The sequence below is a fragment of the Peromyscus maniculatus genome, chromosome 8 (assembly GCF_049852395.1).
Source record: "Peromyscus maniculatus bairdii isolate BWxNUB_F1_BW_parent chromosome 8, HU_Pman_BW_mat_3.1, whole genome shotgun sequence".
In the NCBI taxonomy this organism is placed as follows: domain Eukaryota; kingdom Metazoa; phylum Chordata; class Mammalia; order Rodentia; family Cricetidae; genus Peromyscus; species Peromyscus maniculatus.
Window position 1 is genome coordinate 108,333,505 of NC_134859.1, and position 22,846 is coordinate 108,356,350.

The following is a 22,846-nucleotide window of genomic DNA, read 5'->3' on the forward strand; positions in this document are numbered from 1 at the left end:
TTATTATAATGAAATACGGGAGATGGGCTCACTTATCAAGAAAAAAGCATTGTATACAGTTTTGGAGGCTGGAGGGCATGACATCGACATCCACTCTGCTCTGGTGAGGGCTCAGTGGCTGTGTGTGCGTGTGCGTGTGTGTGTGTGTGTGTGTGTGCGCGTGTGATTGTGAACCACACCACACAGGCAAAACTGAGGCTTAATTCCGTAACTGGTAAGTGAGCGAGCCAGAATGAACTGACGTTGGCGACTGGCTCTGGGTCCACACTCGGGCTTGCCTGGGGCAAAACCACCCGCTTTGCTGCGGTCTGTCTCCCAAGACGTCCCGCGGACCAGACAGGAGCGGCGGGGCATTGCGGGCGTCCATCCTGCCCAGCACCAGCACGAGCCAATCAGGGCACACCTGCCTGCCCTGCACTGTGATTGGCTCAGGCCATCCGGGCCTCGCCCAATCATAATGGAGTTCTCTTTGACCGCAGGGCTGCGGGGAGCCCCAGGCTTTTGTTCCTCCTGAGCTGGAAGGTCCAGATTTGCTGTTTGCTGAGCCCCCGGGGTAGGGAACTGGGGTGGGGAGTGTGAAGGGCAGAGCTGGGGAAACGGAAGGGAAGCTCTACCTGGAGATGTAGCCCAATGTTGAGCACTTAACCCCCGAGTGGAGCCGCACACGCGGCCCCGGACCAAACTATGCCTGAAGGCTGTGGTTGCTGGATGCCAGCCGCACACTGACTGGTTTTAGTTGTTTGAAACGGGGTGTCCCTGTGTAGTTCAGGTTGGCTTAGAACTCACTCTGTAGCCCTGAATTTGAAACGGTTCCCCCTCAAGCCTCCCCAGTGCTGCCGCATACCCCATGCCCACCTTCAGGGCTTGCTTTATATACAGAAAGACCACACACCTGGCCATGGTCAGTGGCTTGGGGTGAGCCCAGTTGTCCGCGAATCTCAGGCCCCCAGGATAACATGGTGGCGAGGTGGTGGGGACTGGGCCATCATAGATGCCCATGCTCACCTTCTGAGAATGGCCCCCTGGGTTCCACTGGGCGCCCAGCCCCCCAGACTGTCTCCTCACTCTGCTACCCAGCGCTGGGGATCAAGTACCTACAGGCAAGAACCCTGCATGCTTTAGCGTAACTCCTCAGAAGCCATGGCTGCTGCTCCCCCAGGCTCTCAACAGAGCTGGCGTTCCCCACAGAGGCATGCCCAGGAAGCAGCGCTGCTTCAGTCACCAGGAACGAACTTGGTTGCAGAGAACAGGATACCAATTAGCAGGAGATTCCGTTTACAAGAATTGCTTTTCTCACGTAATTCTCCATGGGGTGGGTGGGGGAGTTGGGGGTGGGGGGTTAGGAGTGGGTGTGGTTGTCCAGTCAAGGTCCCGGATTCTGCTCTTTCCCCTGAAACATCCGGGGCAGCTGGGCTTCCCTCCTTTCCTGGTTGCAAGGTGGCTGCGGGGACTACAAACACTGCAGGCCTCTCCAGAGTCACAGCACAGAGGCGCTTCCTGTCTCTCAACATGTCAGCCCTGTGCTGCCTGGGGACTTAGCCGCACACTGCTCCCAACCTTGACCCAGAATCGTGAACCAAAATAAATCCGTTTCCCTTATAACTTAAAAAGATGAGGAAGAAAGAGGAGACATGGAAGTCACGTCTGTCCTTGAAGAGAGAAATGGTAGGAGAAGATAACTAACGGGAGGTGAGTAAATGTGACCCGAACACACTGTATAATGTGTGAGAGGGTCAAAAATACACACGGGCACGAATTCTCCAGGGGCCTCAGGACTGCAGGGTTTGCATGGCTTCACGGAGCCCGTGGTGGGACCTGATATTTACGGGGTGGTGAAGCAGGTCTGAATGACTGACCAGCATGTGAGCAATGAACGGGCACAAAAATAAAGGCGAGACACACAAAGGCGTCTGTCCCAGTCACCTGAAGGCAAACGCCAAGATTTGTGGTAGGCTGGAATTCCCAGGGGAAATGGACAGAAAGCCAAATGCTGCGCTGGTGAACTTCTGGGAGGCTTTAGAGCCTCAGCGGAGTTCACAGGACACTCGAGTGACGCAGCCACGAAGGGAACAGTTTAAGCCTACTCTAGCAGTGAGCAGTCACACCTCCCAGACCTGAGACACCCCCCCTGCAAGAAAGGATACTAGAACCCAGAAGGGTCAAGAATTCTGGGCTGCCTCAGCTACATAACAGATTTAAGGTAGCCTAGGCTACGTGACACCTTATCTCAAAATACTAGTACAGTAAAACTAATTAGGAGACAATACATGTTCATTCTAAGCAAAGATAAAAATGACAACTGAGGAGGAGAAATATTGAAAGATAAAAGAAGAAAACAGAAAGACATATTAAAACTGCTAAAAACCAACGTCTCAACCTAGAATTCTATCCAGAGAAAATATTCTTCCAACATAAAGGTACTTGGTAGTGGTGCAGACAATCTCAGTCTCAACATAAGATGAGAGGGTCATAATCCCAGGCCTTCCTGGGCCACAGAGCAAGATCCTATGCCTGTCCCCCTCAAAAAAGAAAGGAAAACAGCAAGGAGAAGGGATGCTTTAAACATTTAGGGTCTGGAGAGACAGCTCAGTGTGTACTGCACTTGCAGAGGACCTGAGTTTCATTCCCAGAACCTGTGTCAGGAGCTCACAACCTCCTATGACTCCAGCTCAAGGCATCATCCAGTGCGCTCGCTCTCTCTCTCTCTCTCTCTCTCTCTCTCTCTCTCTCTCTCTCTCTCGCTCTCTCGCTCTCTCGCTCTCTCGCTCTCTCGCTCTCTCGCTCTCTCAGTTTGGTTTTTTGAAACAGGGTTTCTCTGTGTAGCCTTGGCTGTCCTGGAACTAGCTCTGTGGACCAGGGTGGCCTTGAACTCACAGAGATCCTCCTGCCTCTGCCTCCTGAGTGCTGGGAAGAAAGGCGTGCGCCACCACCGCCCAGCTCCAATGTCCTCTCTTGTCCTGGAGGGTACCTGCACTCATGTGCACATGCCCACCCAAAGACACACATACACATAATTAAAAAGAAAGTAAGTCCTTAGAATAAGTCGATACATTAATAATAAAAGATATTCACTATTACTACTCACAGGACAACACAGACAATGACCACATTGAAATGACACCCATATCTTTGGGAATGACTTAAACTGACCAGCAGTGTCATTCAAGGGAAAGAGGGTGGGGCTACTGGAACTTTTCAGACATTGCTGATGTATCAACAGAGCAAACACAGTGTGAGATCATTGACAATTTGTACCAAGTTAAATACCTACTTACATATGACACAGCAACTCCACTGTTTACCCAAGAGAAACAGAAGCGCTGGGTGTGGAGAGACACACTTGCCATCCCAGCACTGGGGACTGAGGTGGGCAACAGTCAGCAGCTTCATTTGCAAAAATGGCCCAACAGGCCAGGCAGCGGTGGTGCACACCTTTAATCTCAGCACTCGGAGGCAGAGCCAGGCAGATCTCTGTGAGTTCGAGGCCAGCCTGGTCTACAGAGTGAGATCCAGGACAGGCACCAAAACTACACAGAGAAACTCTGCCTCCAAAAACAAAAACAAAAACAAACAAACAAAAATAACCCAACAGTCCATCAGTGAGCAGTGATTGGGCAGGATGCCACAGTTATAACCAACTCACTTTTGGTTTTTGAAACAGAGTCTCACAATGCAACCCTGGCTATCCTGGAACTCTATACGTGCTGGGTTTAAAGGTGTGCACCACCATCACCACCCAGCTAGGGCAGCAAGTCTTAAGCTGTATGTATTTTACTACAAATTTTCAAAACTTGCCAACATCAGTGCTGCCGAGGACATGGGACAATGGGGATTCTCTTCAAGGGTGTTAGGAGTGTGAAGCAGTTCACCTTGCTGCTTTGCAAAACAACCAGGCAGTTTGTGACAAGGAAAACAGACCTTGCCTTACAACTCAGAAAACCCTCTAGGTGTTTTACCCAAATGACTGGAGAACACATCCACAGAAACCTCAGTGACGTTTATGCATAATGGCTGGAAACTTAAAGGAGTTCTCCCTAGTCAGTAGGTGAACACGCTCGGGTTTTCTGGTGATAACCAGACTGTGGTAACAAGGGACCAATGGTGGCACAGAGCCTGAGGAATCCTAAATGTAAACTTCCCAGGGCAGTAAGCCAATTGCAAAGGCCACTTACCATCTAAATCCACCTATAGGGCATTCTAGAAAAGGCAAAACTATACAACTATAACCACTAAGGGCTTGAGATGGGGCAGATTGAAAAGACAGTGAAGGTGTTTTAGGGTGGTGGACATGTTCTGTGTATAATGATGGATGTCTCACATTTATCAAATTCTGCCAAGGACTGGGGTTGTGGCTTGGTGTCAAAGTACTTTGTGTAGCACATGGCTAGGCCTTGGGTTGGTATGGTACTGTCACTGCACCAGACAAAGACCAAAACAAAGAAACCGACACACAAAGAAACTTCCTGCAGGAAAAGTGAGTCATAATGCACACACAACTCAGGCATGGTGTCTCACACCTGTAATCCCAGTACTTAGGCTGGGACAGACAATCACGAGGTTAAGACCAGACTTGGCTACACAGCAAAGCCCTATCACACACACACACACACACACACACACACACACACACACACACACACACGGACAGACAAAGACAGACAGAGAACACATTTTTAGAAAACAGGATCCCAGGATGGAATTCAGACAGCGACAGGACTCTGCATCAAGAAATGTGCTGCATAGCCTTGCTGAAGGGGAAGGTTGACCTCACTGAAAGGGGAACTGACCTCAGAAGCTCAAAATGAGTGCAAAGTGTAAGAACAAAGGCCAAGGAAGCTGGAGAGACTCTTGACTCTAGCCAGTGAAATCATCTTCATGGCTGGCCACTGTGCCCACTCTACCTGCACTCAGAACCCCAGGCAGAGCCAGGGAATGGCATGACGAGAGGGCAGCGAGGTCTTGCTTGAGAATGCCCTCAGTGGGAACTGGTGTTCAGCGTCAGCACGTGCTGCAGGCTACACACAGAGAAACATTGGTATGTGTGCAGACACACAAGAGGGAATAAATACACACACAGGCACTCTAAGCTTCTGTCAGCTGGGAGGGTCCAGCAGCCAGCACACTCAAGGCCTTTGGGGGATACTTGTCTGAACCACGGCACGCAAGCACCAGGGAATCCTGAACTGCCTGCCCTTCCCCGTCCTGTAAGTCCCAGGATCCTCCATGCCACTCAGACTCTATGGGACATAGATAGCTCTGACCTCTCTTTGGGTTGGTTCTGCTGCCTGAGTTCTGAGGTGTTTCCTGGGCTGGGTTTCTGGTTTCTATAGAGCAGTGTCAGGTATTTCCGGAGAGGCCTGGAGACAACCCATCTGTCATGGTTTGCAGCACAATTTCAGGGTGGCCACTTCTGGAGTCATGGGATGCAAGAGAGCTAACTGAGCGTGGGGCCTTGGGCCCATCCACATCAGCATGGCAGCTAGGAGGGGGTGCCCATCCACGGAGTAATGGGCCCTAAACATAGTGGAAGATCTTTGTGTTTTAATAAGAATAGAGTATCAGCTCTAGGGATGGAGAGTTGGCTCAGTGGTTAAGAGCACTTGTTGTTCTTGCAGAGGACCCAGGTTCAATTCCAAGCACCGCATGATGATTCACAACCATCTATAACTCCAGCAAGCACGCAAAATACTCATAAAATAAATACATCTAAAATAATAATAATAATAAAAGAATATTGGCTCTGGAAGATGAAAAGATTCTGAAGGGGGCTGGAGAAATGGCTGAGTGGTTAGGAGCACTTGCTGCTCTTGCAGAGAGGATCTGGGTTCGATTCCCAGCACCTATGTGGTGTAAGTCCAGGGGATTTGGTGCCCTCTTCTGGCCTCTGTGGATACCTGCACACATGTGGCATAACACACATACACATAATTTTAAAACTACGTATTTATTTAATTGTGTGTGTATGTGCCTGAGTGTTGTATGTGCACCACACAGGGGTACAGGAGCCTCGGAAGTCAGAAGGGTACCAGGTCCCCTGGAACTGAGTTACAGACAGTTATGAGCTGCCATGTGGGTGCTGGGAAATGAACTCTGCAAGATGAAGTAAGTGCTCTTAAAATCTGAGCCATCTCTCCAGCCCACATAAATTTTTCAAAAATTTAACAATGAAGAAATGAGTGCAAGCAGTGCCCTAACATAACTGTATACCTTTTTGTTATTTGGATGTTTTAAGATTTATTTTGCCGGGCAATGGTGGCACATGCCTTTAATCCCAGCACTCGGGAGGCAGAGGCAGGCAGATCTCTGTGAGTTCGAGGCCAGCCTCGTCTACAGAGTGAGGTACAGGACAGGCACCAAAACTACACAGGGAAACCCTGTCTCAAAAAAAAAAAAAAAAGATTTATTTATTATGGAGCTGGGCATGGTGGCTAATGCCTTTAATCTTTATACTCGGGAGGCTCAGGCAGGTGAATTTCTGAGTTTGAGGCCACCTTGGTCTACTCTAGAGAGTTCCAGGACAGCCAGGGCTATGTAGAGAGACTATGTCTCAAAAAAAAAAAAAAAAAAAAAAAAAAGAAAGAAAGAAAAAAAGGAAAAAAAGGGACTTATTTATTTTCATTTTGTGTGTATGAGTGTTTGCATGTATGCATGTATGTGTGAACACAACATGTTCCATGTGCCCTCGGTAGCTATCAGGTCACCTGGAACTGAAGTTACAGAAGACTGTGAGTGGTAATGTGGGTTCTGAGACTGGACCCAGGCCCCTGCAAGAGCAGCCAATGCTCTTAACCAATGAGCCATCATCTCTCCAGCCTGGTGTTTGTTTTGAGACAGGGTTTTGCTCTTTAGCCTTGAACTCAAAGCAATTCTCTTGTCTCAGCTTCCACAGCACTGGTATTATAGGCGTGAACCACCACACCCACCTTTTAGATGTATACTTAAAAATGGTTGAGAGAGAGAGAGAGACCAGGAGCACCAAGGAGAGCCTGGGCTCATGAGTCAGAGCTGTAATTCTGGCTACTCAGGAGGCTAAGGCAGAAATATTTCAAGTCAAGGCCAGCCTAGGCTAAACTTTCTCAAAATCAAAACCAAAGAAGACAGAATCTATAGGTCAGTGGATAGCACTTCCTAGCATACTCAAGGTCGTGGGTTCACTACCTAATACTGGTGAGGAGAAAAAGATTAAAAGGATAGATTTTGTTATGGATATTTGCCACAATTTTAAAGCCCTCACTCCAGGTCTGGGGCACCCGATGCCCTCTCGTGTCCTACATAGGCTCCTGCATTCCTGTAGTGCACACAAACTCAAGCAAGCACACACATACTGATAATAAATCATTTTAAAGCCTTGGCTAGGCGAGTGGCGCAGTGGATAAAGTACTTACTGCACAAACTTGAAGACCTGAGTTTGAATTCCCAGAACCCACACACAGCCACACACAGCGGTGTGTCTATAAGGGCTCTGCAGGCAGAAACAGGAGGATCCCCAGAAGTATATGCAGTAGCCAACAACAAAGATCCTGTCAGACGGGGTTACAATAGCATGCCATGCATGTGTGCACTCTCTCTCTCCTCTCTCTCTCTCTCTCTCTCTCTCTCTCTCTCTCTCTCACACACACACACACACACACACACACACACACACACACACACACACGCACACACACACACAGGCACACACATACATGGACACACACAGGGATACACAGACAAGCACACACATACACACAGGCACGTGCACACGCGCGCACGCGTACACACACACGGACACACAGGCACAGACACCCACATGGACACAATGGACACACACAGGCACAGACACACACATGGACACAATGGACACACACGGGCACAGACACACACACAGAGGCATGCACAGAAAAGCACACAGACAGACAGACACATACACACATGCACACACATGGGCACACACACACACTCTCTACTGAGGATGCAATTCAGTTGGTAGGGTTGTTTCACATGCACAAAAATGTGAAATTCAAACCCCAGCACCATATAAATCAGGCTTGGTGGCCCACTCATGAGATGTAGGCAGGAGGGTCAGGAGTTCAAGGTTATCCTTGGCTACACAGTCAGTTTGAAGCCAGCCTCTGGGATACCTGAATTTCTCTCTCTCTCTCTCTCTCTCTCTCTCTCTCTCTCTCTCTCTCTCTCTCTCTCTCTCTCTCTCTCTCCCTCCCTCCCTCTCTCTGCCCCTCTCTCTGTCTCTGTCTGTCTGTCTCTCTCTCTCTCACACACACACACAAACACACACACCATATACACATCTTAGCTGAGCATTGTAGTACATGCTTATGAAGCTGCACTTGGATGGCTGAGGCAGGAAGGTCAAGGTCATCCCTAGTTCTGAGGCCAGCCTGAGTTATTTGAGACCCGGGAGACCCGAGTGTTCCAGGAGCCCAGGAATGGAGTGATGAGATGGAAATGCTCTGCTTATGCAGGATGTGAGCTACACAGCTGGTGTGCCCAGGGCTGCATGGCTTCAGAGTTAACCTGACTCGGGTAATGAGATCAGGTGGGCCGTGCATTCTGGTAGAGCCACATCCAGCTGTAACCTGGAAATGGGTTTATTTTAGGCAAGTTTACTGAACACAGCTGAACAAGGAGGAGGTGGGTTAGCTAATCTTGGTGGGAGGTCTAGGGTTTCTGTCACCTGGGAGGAGGAAGCTGTGGTTGATCATTTCTGCATGCACAGGTTAATCATTCATAACGTCTATACTTGAACCTGGGGAGGCTTTGCCATTTCTCTGAAACCTACCTGGAGAAGGTTTTGGCATTTCCTTGAGTCTGAGGCACTGAAATCCTTGATAAATGGCTGTTCCCATGTCAAAAACACGTTCACTCTAGACTTCATCCACTCCCCACGATGGTATGCCACCCATCTCTAGGGAAGCCACTGGCATGTGCTACACTTCTTTAAAAAATATTTATTGTCAGCCAGGCAGTGGTGGCGCATGCTTTTAATCCCAGCACTCGGGAGGCAGAGCCAGGAGGATCTCTGTGAGTTCAAGACCAGATCAAGACCTGGTCTACAGAGTGAGGTCCAGGACAGGCACCAAAACTACACAGAGAAACTGTCTCAGAAAAACAAAAACAACAACAAAAAAGAGGACAAGATATATTGACAATGGTGAAGGGTTAGAGGCCAGAGACACCCTATCCCAAGTCTGGGCCTGCTCTCTACCTCTTTAAAGAACACGTGATCATATCCCCAGAGCTAGTAGATTGCTCTTGCAAAATAAAACTAAGTAAAATAAAAAATGCCTTGATGTGACCATCTCCTGTCATCTTACAAATACACATTCCAGGCAGGGCTGGCTTTGTGCCAGGTGTGAGGGTGACCCCAGGCCTGGATCTCTATGAACCCCAGAATACAGGCTGGCTTTGGCTCACACAGAGTAGGTTGAGGACCAACACAAGGCTTTGGGCTAGTCTGGAGCTGGCGAGGAAGACCTACACATCAGAAACCAGAGGCTGGCTGTGGGTGGGGGCAGGGGCTCCAGGCCTAAAAAGGACCGGATGGATTGGATTTTCTGAATTTTTGGATGTAGATTCCACTTTAGAGGTTCCAATCCATCCAGCATTGCAGCATTGTTCTACTATCTATCCATCCATCCATCCACCCATTTTAGTTTTTTAGACAAGATCTTACTATGTAAGCCTAGCTGGCCTGGAACTCACTTGTAGACCAGGCCTCAAACTCAGAGATCTGTCTGCCTCCTGAGTGCAGCCACACCCAGCCCTTTACATTTTGTTTTTAATTATTTCGTTGATGTGTGTTTGCCTGTGTGTTTATGTGCACCAGATCTTGCAGGAGCCCAGAGGCTAGAAAGGGGCATTGGCTCCTCTGTAACTAGTTAACAGTTGTGGGTCACCACGAAGATACTAGGAACTGAACCCAGAACCCAGGTCCTCTGCAAGAGCGCTCACTACCTGCTCCTAACTGCTGAGCCATCTTTCCAGTTCCCCGCAACCCCTATAGCCTGTTCTGATACAGGGTCTCAGGTAGGCCTGGCTGAACTCACTGTGCATGCAATACTTCTGAACTCCTGATCCTCTCGCTTCGAGTGCTGAGATAACAGGGACCTGTGCCCACACTCAATGTATATAGTTCCAGAAGATTCAACAGAGCCTTGTGCGTGCTGGCAAGCACTCCACCAGCCCTAATTCCAGAACCTCCTCACCCCAAACTGTTCACATTAAGGAGTCTCTCCATTGCTCTCACCCCACACATGCTAACCAGCCTTTCAAGGTCCACCTGCACTGCAGCAGCACCTGCCAGAGCGCCACGCCTTGAGGACTGTTCTACTGCCTGGCCTCTTCAAAACCTTCACTCAAGGCATCTGGGTTCTTTCTTTTCAGCTGTTAGGGTTAGTGCTACTGTATTATCAGAGCACTTTTCCTCTTCTGGGGAGGACACTGTGAGACTCCTAGACATGTGGTTAACCAAGGACCTGCCCACAATGGACAAGGGCTGGTTCTGCCTGCTCTTCCCCTCCGGCACTCCCACGGCTGTCCTAGTAAGCAGGCCTTCCACTGACATTCATTTCTCATCCTGTGGACCACATAAGCCTGACATCCGGCCCATTTCCTGACCCTTTGTGGACAATGTGGCCTGAAGCAGCGATGGATGGATCCAAGGGGCAGGATCTGATAGAACATGCCGGCTTTAAGTTGTGGAGAACAGACACAAAACCCTGGTAACTAATTACCAGTCCCAGAGTATATTTTTGATGGGAAGGCCTTCCAGTGCTGAGCAACCAGGCTCATTTCACTCCCAATCTGCTCCCCAGCTTCTGGAAGCTGACCACGGGCCTCCCAGTGCTCCACCCAGCCCCGCCCCACGGCCCTTTCCCAACAGGACAAAGGTCGGTTACTGCAGCACTTTTATTTTCCTTTACACAATGACGTGTTGCTGGGGCCTAATGTTCTCACTGAACAGTAGAAAACCAAAATTTGTCATTTCTTAAAAGAATTGAGTACAAAAAACCTTACATAAATTAAAAGGATGAATACATTTACAGGTGTCAATGCAAACTTTCCCAACTCAAGGCAAGTAACAACCCACGGCGGTCAGGAGGGAAACACCAGAACGGAAACCGGTCCTAAGGCTCGGACTTTCCCACCGTTAGACCGGCAAGACGGAAGTGGTAACTGGTTCAGGAACCCTTGCCAGCCTCGAGAAATCCTGGAAGTCAGCTGTTGGTTTTAATACCCTGCACAGATCACTGCATGGTGATTCACAGATCCACCAGGCTGGGGTTCTCCACAGCTGTGCTCTCCCCAGCCACCAAGTGACCGAGCCACATGACTAAGGACTAAATCAAGATATGCACAGGGTATTAAACATATACCAAGGGAACAGTTAACTTGAATATACAAGGTCAAAAATCAGCAACAAGTTCTACGATCCAGTGCTGATATTGGATACAAGCTTCAAGGACAAATTTCTTTTCAAAGGCTTATTCCAGTTTCATGAGGCTAGCATGAGGTGTGTACATTTGCCAGGGCAAATTGATACTTCAGAATTAGCTCATGCAGCAGATGCCTGGCACCTGCTCAGTCCATCTAGAAGCATTTGCGGTGGACGATGGAGGGGCCCGACTCGTCATACTCCTGCTTGCTGATCCACATCTGCTGGAAGGTGGACAGTGAGGCCAGAATGGAGCCGCCAATCCAGACTGAGTACTTGCGCTCAGGGGGAGCAATGATCTGCAGAGGAAACACAAGGATTAAGGACCTGTCTCTCGGAGTTCCAACTCCCACCCACAGGTGCTAGGCCTGCTCAGGCCGAGTGGCAGGCGCTTACCTTAATCTTCATTGTGCTGGGTGCTAGGGCCGTGATCTCCTTCTGCATCCTGTCAGCAATGCCTGGATACATGGTGGTTCCACCAGACAGCACTGTGTTGGCATACAGGTCCTTGCGGATGTCCACATCACACTTCATGATAGAGTTGAAGGTGGTCTCGTGGATGCCACAGGACTCCATGCCTAGGGGACAGAGCTCGATTAGCCACTACCTTCCATGTGGTCTGTCCCTTCCAAGAATACAAGAGCCCTGGGCTCCTGCATGCACCATGTTCAGGACACCTACCCAGGAAGGAAGGCTGGAAGAGCGCCTCTGGACACCGGAAGCGCTCATTGCCGATGGTGATCACCTGCCCATCAGGCAGCTCATAGCTCTTCTCCAAGGAAGAGGACGATGCAGCAGTAGCCATTTCTTGTTCAAAATCCAGGGCAACGTAGCACAGCTTCTCCTTAATGTCACGCACAATTTCTCGCTCGGCCGTGGTGGTGAAGCTGTAGCCCCTCTCAGTCAGGATCTTCATGAGGTAGTCTGTCAGGTCCCGGCCAGCCAGGTCCAGACGCAAGATGGCGTGGGGCAGGGCGTAGCCCTCGTAGATGGGCACAGTGTGTGTGACCCCGTCACCAGAGTCCATGACGATGCCAGTGGTGCGCCCAGACGCATACAGGGACAGCACCGCCTGAATGGCCACGTACATGGCTGGGGTGTTGAAGGTCTCAAACATGATCTGCGGAGGGACAAAGACCACCTCAGTGAGTGACACGGACCCGGAGCCCCCACACCCACACTCTACATGCTGCATGCCACAAATGTGATGTGTGAAGGAAAAAGGAACAGAACGCAAGCAGAAACGCAAACAGAAACCTGGAGGCTTCAGGGAGGAAATGCCAGGAGAGGAGGAACAGAACCCTGGAAACACCAAAGAAACACTTGAATATCAGGAAATGAAGCCGAACAGAAAATGACTCGTCAGACTCAAGGACAGCAGAGGCCCGGACTTAAGCATACCTGCGTCATCTTCTCTCTGTTAGCTTTGGGGTTCAGGGGGGCCTCGGTCAGAAGCACCGGGTGCTCCTCAGGGGCCACACGCAGCTCATTGTAGAAAGTGTGATGCCAGATCTTCTCCATGTCATCCCAATTGGTGACAATGCCGTGCTCGATAGGATACTTCAGGGTCAGGATACCTCTCTTGCTCTGGGCCTCGTCACCCACATACGAGTCCTTCTGGCCCATGCCCACCATGACGCCCTGCGAGAAAAGCGCCGGTCAGGCTTGCCCCACCCACCGCGCACCTGGGGCCTAGGGAGGACCCGGGGGAGTCCACTCTCCACTAACCTGGTGTCGGGGGCGCCCGACGATCGAAGGGAACACGGCCCTGGGGGCGTCGTCGCCAGCAAAGCCAGCTTTGCACATGCCGGAGCCATTGTCAATGACGAGTGCGGCGATTTCTTCTTCCATTGCGATCTGTGCGGGGACGCCACGGAATCAGCGCGGCCCTCACCCGACCCGGAGGAGCGCAGCTCCCACCCCACCCCGCTCCCAGGGCGGCCTCCGGGGCCCGCGTAACCGTCGGCAACCGGCGGCCCCCGTTCCGCCGCGGCGCCGAGGGGCTGCGCACTGCGTCGGGCCCCGCCCTGCCCCCAGCGGGATCCGGAGCCGGGGATGCAGCCCTCGGTCCACCCGCCTGGCGCCCTGGGCTCCGCGGAGGTGCGGCAGGGCGGCCCGGGAGGAAGCGAGCCCCAGAAGGAGTCCGAGGCAGGGCGGAGGGCGAGGGGAGCGGGCCGCTTACCGGCGAAGGACGGGGCGGCGGAGCAGCGAAAAGACACGCAGCGCAAATCGGCGGCGGAGTGTGAGACCGACCGCGGCCTCCCCCGCCGGTATTTAAGCGGGAGCGGGCCGCGCGCGCGGGCGGAGGCGCGCGCGGCCCCAGAACATGTCCATATATGGCGATCTTTCCAAAAGCCGGGCGCCTATTGGCCCGCCCGCCAGGGACACGTGGGGCCCGGGGCCCGCCCGCCCCTAGCCCGCGCCTCCGCCAACGGCCCCGCCCGCGCCGCCCCCGCGTGCTCGAGACCGGGCGCGGGCCTGGCCTCCGGGGGTCGCGGCGAGTGGCGCGCAGCGGTGCTAGGCCCTGCCCTGCCCCGGTACTGCAGCAGGGAGGGCCCGGGCTGCGCCCCGAAACTGCCGGGCCGCAGGTGGGCCGCGCCCCGAGCTGGGGTGAGTCCCGTGGCCCCCGCCCCGCTGAACTCTGCGCCCCGTGCACCCCCCGGAGCTCTCCCTGCAGGCTCAGTGCAGATCTGGGCCTCAGCAGCTGGTGCCTGGCTGGGGAGGGGCCGTCGGGGTCCCCGGGGGTCCCGGGAGCGGCCACCACCGGGTCTCAGCCACGTCCGCGTAGGCCCCTCCACCGGGGGAGGGTCGCACACATGCGGCCCGGGCTGGTGACACTGGACATCATCAGCGGAGGTGGCGGTGTGGGGGGCATCGTGCCGGGCTAGCCTCAGGACATTCCAGGGAAACTGAGGCCAGGGAGAACTTCTGACTTTCAGATGGCCCAGCCCCGCCCCCGTCTTAGGCAAGCTGGGCGAGACACCTCTCCATTGATAATGAGATCCGGGTCAAACTGGTTTTGGGCACAGAATGCATGCACCTTAGTCGCCTCCAAACAGGCGCGCGATGGGGGGGGCATCACTGCCCTTCTCCCCAGGAGACAGCTCAGGGGACCCTGTCACCCTTGGCAGGGTCGTGGCCGCACCTTCCAGTGCTCCGCCTTGACTGTACCCGGAGGGGGAGCTGGCACTGCCCTGCCCTGGGTTTATTTGTAAGCCTTGGAGTGGCTCAGTGCAGCGTTAGACAGGGGCAGCAGTGAGGGGCGGACCCCAAGGTCACAGGACATGCAGCTAGCGACGGGGGCAATGAATGCCCCGCCAGCCCTCGCACGGGCGCCCCGCAAGGTCAGCTCCCCGTCCGAGACGGGCCCGCTGCCTGCGCCGGCTACCTGCTGTGCAGACCCGGGCCAGCAGTCACCTTGTCATCGGGCCCAGGGAGAAGGGCGCAGGGCCCGCGAGGAGCCTGGAGTACAGGGGTGGCCGGGGGGCTGACACCCGTGCGCGCCACCCTCGAAGGGGGCGCAGGGCTGGACTCCCCGACCAGGAGAACCACGAGCCCGCAGGGGCTCCCGCGTGTCGGTGGGGGTGGGTGGACGTGACTGCACACACCGAGACGGGACGCGGGTTTCGGTCGCCGCTCTCACCCAGTGACCGTCTGGCGCACGCCCCTGGCTACCCGAGTGCCGCCCAGGGCGGGCGCTGTGAACCCCGGCTCCCTCTGGAGCGCCTTTGTCTGCGTGTGTGCAGAGGGCACTGGGGCTCGGGGGCGGCCTGGTACGGCCGGCTTCCTCCCGCCGCCGGCGGGACGCCGTGTCCCCCGGCGGGCGCGCGCGCGGCGAGGCCAGGTGCGGCTCAGGTGTGCGGTGGGGGCGGGGGCGGCGGCGGGCGGCGCGGCCATATTTGGCGATTTCGACCCGCGCGCTCCGCCCGCCGCCGGGAGGCCCGCGGCCGCCCTGAGTCACGGGGGCGGACGTAACGGACGAGGCGCTCCTCGCCTTATTTAGTCAAGCAGGCTACCCATTGGCCCGCGGGACAAAGGGGCGGCGGTCGCGGCCGGTGCGCGCCGCAGACCCCCTCGGCCGTGCGCTGGGGCTCAGACCCGGCCCTCCCCGGGGGCCGCGGGGGAGGGGCATCCGGGCGGAGCGGGGCCGCGGCCGGGCCTCCCAGCGCCCTGCACCGGGTGGGGGAGGTGCGGGGGGGGGCGTTGTGTCCGCGCTGTGATTTTTCTGCTTTGCAGCCGGGCAGTGCCGAGGCCTCACCCAAGGTCAGGTCGGGGCCGTTCTCGGCTGCCGCGGAAGCTGGGGGCCCCACCCCTCTTGGAGCGGGCAGGCCGGGGGCAGCGGCTGCAGGTCGGCCAGAAGTGGGCGTGCCCTCCCGTTGTAAAGAGAGACTCAGTCTAGAGAAATGACAGGAATTTTTGTTTTCCTGTGTTGGCTTTGGTCGGTTTTTATTGTGACCTCGATGCATCTTATTTCACATTCTGGTCGCTTAATGGATGAGAAGAGAGCAGTTCAAAGAGGTGAGGAGGTGGGGAGGGTTAATGCAGGCTGCCCCCACCCTGAAGCCCTCCGTGTGTTCTCGGCAACCTGTCAGTCCCTTCCCGCTGCGGCCACTTTGGATGCTCCCTGGACTCCTGGTCACCTCCATCCTCCAGCACGTGCTCCACCCACCGGCACCCTTCCGTACTCCTCCTAACAGGATGGCTTCTTGTTAGGCGAATGGAACAAGAAACTTGGTCCTGGGTCTACGCTTGGTCTCTGCTATTCCTGCCACCAGGGATGTCAACCTAACTCTGACAGAGAAGAGACTAAAAGCTGTGAGACTCAGGGCAGGTTCTTGGAATGTAAGTACCAAGGCTGACCTTCCGGTGAGGGCGGGCTGCGGCACACCAGTGCCTTCGGGCCGAGGGCTGAACTCCTCTGCTGTCTTTGAAACGTTTCTGTAAGTCTAATAACCCATAATAAAAAGTAAAATGTCCGAGGAAACCAAAATCTAAACATCCTGAGCTCACTTTCCTGCCCTAGGCCTTTGCAGACACATCACACGCAAGTGGGTATTTCTTGTCTGTCCAGGGCCGGCAGGCCAGGAGGCACAGGACTGGCCTTGCCCCTGAAGGGGGCACTAAGCTGAGGGTGCAGCTGACCAGTCTCCAGTGGAGGGCATTGAGCCAGAACTCGGCACATTACAGCCATGAAGGTCAAGGGTCTGCGGACATCATGGACACGCAGCACATGTAACACAGCATGTGAGCCCACAGTGAGCTGGCCCCTCCCACTTTGGGGAGGACTTCTGCCCAGCCTGAGTTGATTCCCAACTGCTCCAAGATGTTCCCAGGTATTCTGTGTTCACTTAGTGCCCCTCTGTGTCAGACCTGAGGCTAGACCAGGCAGGACTGCCCATCTGTGCCTTGGACTACTCTCACAGACACAAAGAGAATAATTCTCCCCCAGCCAGGTGTGGTGGCCCACACCTTGATGCCATCACTGCAGCAGCAGAGGCGGGCAGATCTCTGTGAGTTCAAGGCCAGCCTGGTCTACAGAGTGAGTTCCAGGACAGCCGAGGACCTTGCTCTCTGTTGGCTCCACAAAGCAGCCCTAAAGCCCAGGTGTCCTCTGCCCTTCATTCTGCTGCTGTGGGGGGTGGTGTGGTAAGTGGTCCCGGGAGAGTGTGCTGAGGACTCGCTGCCTCCTCCTCCCCTGCCCAGCACACGGAAAGCTGACACGCCCTGCAGCTCTTATTCTCAGCGCTCTTTGTGAACAGAAGGCCGCCAGTGGCCACCCCAGTCCGCTGACCTACCACATCTGTCTGAATCTGCTTCTGGCCCAGCAGCAGGCTGGTCCGTCACCACAGTGAGTTCTGCGTCTCCCATTTCTGTCGCTCACACGGCCTCATGCTCTGGGCCCTGCCCCGGGGCCCTGGGGCCCTGGTGTGGGTTAAGCCTGAAGCTCCATCCTTGCTTACTGAACCTTGCTCCTGACCACTGCCTGGCTTCCACCTCTGCCCCCCACCCCTAGGCCCAGAGATCTGGGGCTTCCAGTTATACCCACTGAGTAGCCACAGAAGCCCTGCCCTGATGAAGCTGGATACCCTTACGCATGGGAAGCCTGAGCGGAGCCAGATGGAGACGAGGAAGGGTTTCCCAGCTCTGGAGGAAGCAGAAGTGGGCAGGGCCTGGACAACCGAGAAGATGGGGCAGATTCAGTTTCAACTTCCACCCTGACCTCAAAATGCAGGGATTGGAGCACAGGGAAGGAGAGACTCCCATTCTCCCAGGGTCCCTTTCCCGTTCCCAGTTCACCATTCATTGGCTCTAGTGACCCCATACAGACCAAAGAGCAGCCACCTGGCTGAGGGCCGCAGGGGACAGACAGGTTAACCGCCACACCATACAAGGAGTAACCTGCAGAGCTAGTCTGGGTCAGGGCCAGCAGCCACCCTGAGGAGGCGGGGCCAAGCTCCTGACTGGAGGCAGGTCAGGGGTGGACAAAGGGCAGAAAGCTGTGGCTCTGGACGTTCTGTGCCCTGCCACAGCTGGAGTGCTACAGGACTCAGAAGGGCACTGACCCTACCTTTGCCCTCCCGGGGGAGGAGGGAGGCGGGGCCCCGGGAGTGTATTCTACAGGGCATGGGAACCTGTCATCCGAGTGAGCCCAGCTTGCACTCAGGCCAAGTCCAGTGTCTGGCCCGCTATGATAGTGTGCCGACCAGTCCAGCTGCTAGCCTCGGGACCGCTGGTATCCCGTGGAGAAATCTATCTGTAGAGGCACAATGGGCCTCAGAAGGAAAACCAGTGGGGTGGGTGGTCGGGAGTGCGTCAAGGCCGCCTGCCTCCCCCTCACAAACTGCAGGCAGGAGGAAAGCTAGGCGCTTCTGGGGCTACACCTCCCCTCCCTGAGGCCTCGGCCTGGGCGGGGCGGATGAACGCAAAGTGGGCGCAGGCTAGGGGCGGCTTCCCGGGGGTTCGAGCTTGGATTACACGGCGGCCCAGCAGATGGCGCCCCTGGCATGGGCCATGCGGAAGGCAGGTCAGTGGCAGGCCAGTGTCATTCCCGTGTGGGCCGCCAGGTGAGTCCCGCTACTGCACTGAGGTCGAGAGGAGGGCAGCTCAGCGCTTGATCCTCACCTGAAGGACCCTGAAGCTAATAACCGCACAGGGCCAGGGCTGCCACATCGCTGAGTCATCTCTACCAGGGTAACCAAGGCTGGGTTGTGGCCAAGCACGGGTGACCTCAGCTGGTACTGACGCACGGGGAAGGTGGGGCTGGCGCACCCAGAACAGATGACTCTCGGCCAGATAGAACCAGCCCACTGGCTGTCTGGAGCATACACACAGGGATGCCCTGACCCGGTGTGTGTTTACTAGGGGGGGGGGGTTTGCTCCCAGCTGCCTTGCCTTGTACCCCTCGGTGTCACTGGTCACACCGTCCCTGAGCCACCTACCAGCCATCATTTCCCAGAAAAGGAAAAGGGCGCCTCCGAGTGCAGAAGGCAGTGCAGGTCACGGAGTGGAAGTGGTCTGGAGTGGAGGTTAGGACTCCGAGTCCCCTCCACACGCACCTGATCTGCTCCCCATTGAGTCAGAGGTGTTTTGTTTGTTTTGTTTTGTTTTCTTCCACCTCTTTATCTTTCGTTTTTGATTTTTGAGACAAGGTCTTACTATGTAGCTGCTCTGTAGACCAGGCTGGCCTCAAACTCACAGAGATCCACCTGCCTGCCGCTCCCTCCCGAGTGCTGGGACTAGAGGTGTGCACCACCACTGCTCAGCTACAACTAGATCTTTTAATCCCAGCGCTCGGGAGGCAGAGGCAGGCGGGTGGGTCTCTGAGTTCTTAGTGTCTGATGTGGGAGGACCCAGCCCCTTGTGGGTGGTGCCACTTGTTGCCTGGCGGTCCTGAGTGGTACAAGAAAGCAGGCTGAGGAGCTGGAGAGATGGCTCAGAGGTTGAGAGCACTGGCAGCTGTTCCATGGTCCTGAGTTCAATTCCCAGCAACCACGTGGTGGCTCACAACCATCCATAGTGGGATCTGGTGCCCTCTTCAGGCCTACAGGGATATATTCAGGCAGAACACTACATAATAAGTAAATCTATGTTTTGTTTTGTTTTTTTCTAGACAGGGTTTCTCTGTGTAGTTTTGATGCTTGTCCTGGAATTCGCTCTGTAGACCAGGCTGGGCTCGAACTCACAGAGATCTGCCACCACCGCCGAGCTATAAATAAATCTTTTTTTTTTTTTTTAAAGATTTATTATGTATACAGTGTTCTGTCTACATGTACACCTGCGTGTCAGAAGAGGGCACCAGATCTCATTACAGATGGTTGTGAGCCACCATGTGGTTGCTGGGAATTGAACTCATGACCTCTGGAAGAACAGCCAGTGCTCTTAACCTCTGAGCCATCTCTCCAGCCCTATAAATAAATCTTAAAAAAAAAAAAAAAAAAGCGAGCTGAGCAGCTATGGAAAACAAGCACTCTGTGGCTTCTATTTTATCTCCTGCCTCCAGGTTTCTGACTTCTCTGGATGATGGGCTATAAAAATGTAAGATGAATAAACCCCTTCCTCCCCAAGTTGCTTTCGGCCATGGTGTTTGCCACAGCAATAGAAATCCTAACTAAAACAGGTAGGTTGCAGCAGTGTATACCTGTGATCCCTGGGGAGGGAGGGATCCCTGGGGCTTGCTGACCAACCAGTTTAGCTGAATCAGTGAGCTCCAGTGAGAGGTCCAGTCTCAAAAAGAAAGGTGGGGGCTGGAAACATGGCTCAGGAGGGAAAGGCATTGACTATAAAAACATGACCTGAGTTCGATCTGAAGAACCCACGTAAAGGTGGGAGGAAAGAACTGACTCCACACAGTTGTCCTCTGATCCGCACACACACAGGATAAATAAGTAAATAAATAAAAAAGAAGATGGAGAGCAATTGAAAGTCACCCAGCATCAATTTTTGGCCTATTCATACATCCATGCACACACAGAAGACACACACACATTGAAAGTCTTTGACTGACGTGAGGAGGGTCTGGTTCATGGAGAGCAAGCTGATCTCCGCAGGCAGCTGTTGCTGTGTGCCTGGGCATATCTGGGCCTTTGTGTCCATAGAAATGGTAAGATCTCAAAGATGGGAGCTAGGCGGTGTTGAGGGCTAGGCGGTGTTGAGGGCTCAATTGTCCACACAGGTGTCTGTCTCCTAGGGGCAGACCTAGTGAAGCCCACACATTGAGGGACTTGGGCTCAGACGTCTCATGAGTGCTCCCTCCTGCCCTGAGGTCACAGACTTGCTCTGACGCCCGCCCTCTGTTGTCCTTGTGTTCGTTCCTCTTGGAGACTCTTGGTCTTGCTGGAGCCTTGGATTTTCTGACCCGACAGAGTCCCCGGTCCCCTGTCCCTTGTCTTAGCTTACGAGGTACCACTACTTTATGGTTTTTAAAGTGATGGAAGCCAGGAGATATCATGGCTTCTGTTTGTGAAGGGGACTGGGGTGGCGCAGGAGTTGACATACAAAAGATGTTTTGGTCTTTTGTGTGTGTGTGCTCTGGTGGAACAAGGGCCTCACGTCTAACAGGTAAGGAAATGTCTGTCACTGGGCCAGAGCGGCAGCAGAAACGGGTACTTAGCCAGGCATGGCTTTACATGCCTGTCATTTTTTATGTGCATTGGTATCTTGCCTGTGTGTATGTCCTATGAGTTTGAAAGAGCAAACAGTGGTGTAAGACATGATGTAATTATATTATAATCTCAAAAATAAAAGACAAAATGGAAAACAGCAACATAAAGAATCCAGGTGCGTCAGTGAGCAGCCTTGCTCAGGTGGGGTCAGGGAGTTTGCAGGGGAGGAGTGGGAGAGGGAGGGGAGGGGAGAGGGAGGGGAGGGAGAGGGGAGGGGAGGGGAGGGGAGGGGAGGGGAGGTGCTCACTGTGCAGTCAAGAAACTCTCCCCATGCTCTTCTTTCTGACATGACCCTCCCTTGTTGAGTGGAGCCTGTTACCCTAAACCAGGTCTGCAGGCCTCCGTAAGTGAACCTAGGCAGAGTAAATAAAGCGAGGCCCCTCCCCCTTCGCCGTGTGTAAGTGGAACTGCAGAGCCTCGCATGAAAAATTGATTCAGGAGCCCCGGGAGGGAGAGCACACCAGGAGGCGGGGCTTGGAGCTCCGCCAAGCCGGACCCCGGGCAGGAGCAGGTGCCCTGCACAAAGATGAGGAAACCAAGGTTGTGGGTAGTGTTGGGCAGCATGGTGCCAGTTGGGTAGCCTGCCCTTTTTGCAGGGCCAAGGAGCCTGGGAGAGCAGGAAGGGGTTGGCTACAGGGGTTGATGGGGCCGAGATCTGAACCTTAGCAGCCGGTGAGCAGTGTGGGTGGAGAGCATCTCTGGAAAGGTGAAGAGCGGGGGTTTCCTGGTTTCCCTGAAGGGCTGTGAAAGGTCAGCCCTTGGCCACAGGTCTGCCCAGCTGTTCCCCAGATTCCAGGGCTCTTGGCCATGAAGGGGGGAAACACCCACTCCTGCACTGACGGGCCTGTGCCAGCTCGCACCACCAGCATCAGTGCTGCTGGGCACCAAGCCTGGCCCATGTGCTGGTTGCCATGGCAGTAGGCAGCATGCTGGCAGGAGCCCCAGATTGGGCTAATCTGGATGGGGATGGGGAGTTATCTATCTGGGTTCTGGGGTACTATTAACATTATTGGGGGCAGCTTGGGGGAGAGGGCAAAGAGGCCCTTTAGTGGTCAGGGAAGACCATCCCCCAGCACTCTGAGAAATGTTTCCTAAAAGCTAGGTGTGTGGTGAACACCTTGAGTCTGGGGGCCTTCAGGGCACTCTCTGCCCCTGCCCCCCAGCTGGACTCTCATTGAGAAGGGCAGACCCCTGCCTTTGAGTCCCAGCTATGATTAGAATGGCCCACTCACAGTGGACTGCTCTCTGAAGTAGAGGTTGGGCATTGCTCACGCCAATGGCCTCTCAGAGTCCATCAAAGGTGCTCCTCCCCCAAGACATACATGCTGAAGTTGGTACATCAGGTAGCCTGGCATCTGTGTCCAGACCTGGTGCAATAGCATCAGACGGCCATACTTTGGGCATACCGTCTTCCCCTCTGGTTCAGGGTGGATAGAGGGGATCCTAGAGGGGAGGTTCCCAGGGTGCAGCCTGGACAGCCCATAGTGCAGACACATATGTGAACCCAAAATAAGAGGTGTGCATGCTGAGCAGTGGTGGCACACGCCTTTAATCCCAGCACTTGGGAGGCAGAGGTGGTCTGATGGTCTGATCTGTGAATTTGAAGCCAGCCTGGTTTACAGAGAAAGTTCCAGGACAGCCAGGGCTACACACAGAGAAACTCTTGTCTCAAAAAATGGAAAAAAAAAAAAGTGTGCATTGGGGCTGGAGAGATGGCTCAGTGGTTAAGAGCACTGGCTGCTCTTCCAAA

At 54.2% G+C, this 22,846-nt stretch overlaps 2 protein-coding genes across 4 annotated transcripts; one reads left to right on the forward strand and one right to left on the reverse strand.

Moving 5' to 3' along the window:
* Nucleotides 1-10,894: 10,894 nt before the first annotated feature.
* Actg1 (actin gamma 1) lies at nucleotides 10,895-13,793 on the reverse strand. The gene is made up of 6 exons (XM_076543912.1): nucleotides 13,617-13,793; nucleotides 13,163-13,291; nucleotides 12,836-13,075; nucleotides 12,116-12,554; nucleotides 11,831-12,012; nucleotides 10,895-11,733 (listed from the first exon to the last, which is right to left on the reverse strand). The coding sequence occupies exons 2-6, from the start codon at nucleotides 13,283-13,285 to the stop codon at nucleotides 11,590-11,592; spliced, it is 1,128 nt and encodes a 375-aa protein (XP_076400027.1). The 5' UTR covers nucleotides 13,286-13,291; nucleotides 13,617-13,793; the 3' UTR covers nucleotides 10,895-11,589.
* A 119-nt stretch (nucleotides 13,794-13,912) lies between these two features.
* On the forward strand, nucleotides 13,913-19,872 carry LOC143267060 (uncharacterized). 3 transcript variants are annotated; one of them, XM_076543913.1, is made up of 2 exons: nucleotides 13,913-15,952; nucleotides 16,027-19,872. In XM_076543913.1, exon 1 carries the CDS (start codon nucleotides 14,744-14,746, stop codon nucleotides 15,407-15,409), a length of 666 nt encoding a protein of 221 aa, XP_076400028.1. In that variant the 5' UTR covers nucleotides 13,913-14,743; the 3' UTR covers nucleotides 15,410-15,952; nucleotides 16,027-19,872. The 3 variants fall into 3 exon arrangements, with proteins under 3 accessions (XP_076400028.1, XP_076400030.1, XP_076400029.1); XM_076543915.1 differs by having other exon boundaries at nucleotides 16,132-19,872; XM_076543914.1 differs by having other exon boundaries at nucleotides 16,148-19,872.
* Nucleotides 19,873-22,846: the final 2,974 nt, after the last annotated feature.

Excerpts from the sequence above, each read along its gene's own strand:
- LOC143267060 (XM_076543913.1), top strand. The coding sequence starts at position 14,744 with ATGCCCCGCCAGCCCTCGCACGGGCGCCCCGCAAGGTCAGCTCCCCGT.
- Actg1 (XM_076543912.1), bottom strand. The coding sequence starts at position 13,285 with ATGGAAGAAGAAATCGCCGCACTCGTCATTGACAATGGCTCCGGCATG. Across the intron at positions 12,555-12,835 it reads ACAGAGAGAAGATGACGCAG|ATCATGTTTGAGACCTTCAA; the intron begins GTATGCTTAAGT and ends GTCCCTCCGCAG. Across the intron at positions 12,013-12,115 it reads CTTCCAGCCTTCCTTCCTGG|GCATGGAGTCCTGTGGCATC; the intron begins GTAGGTGTCCTG and ends TCTGTCCCCTAG.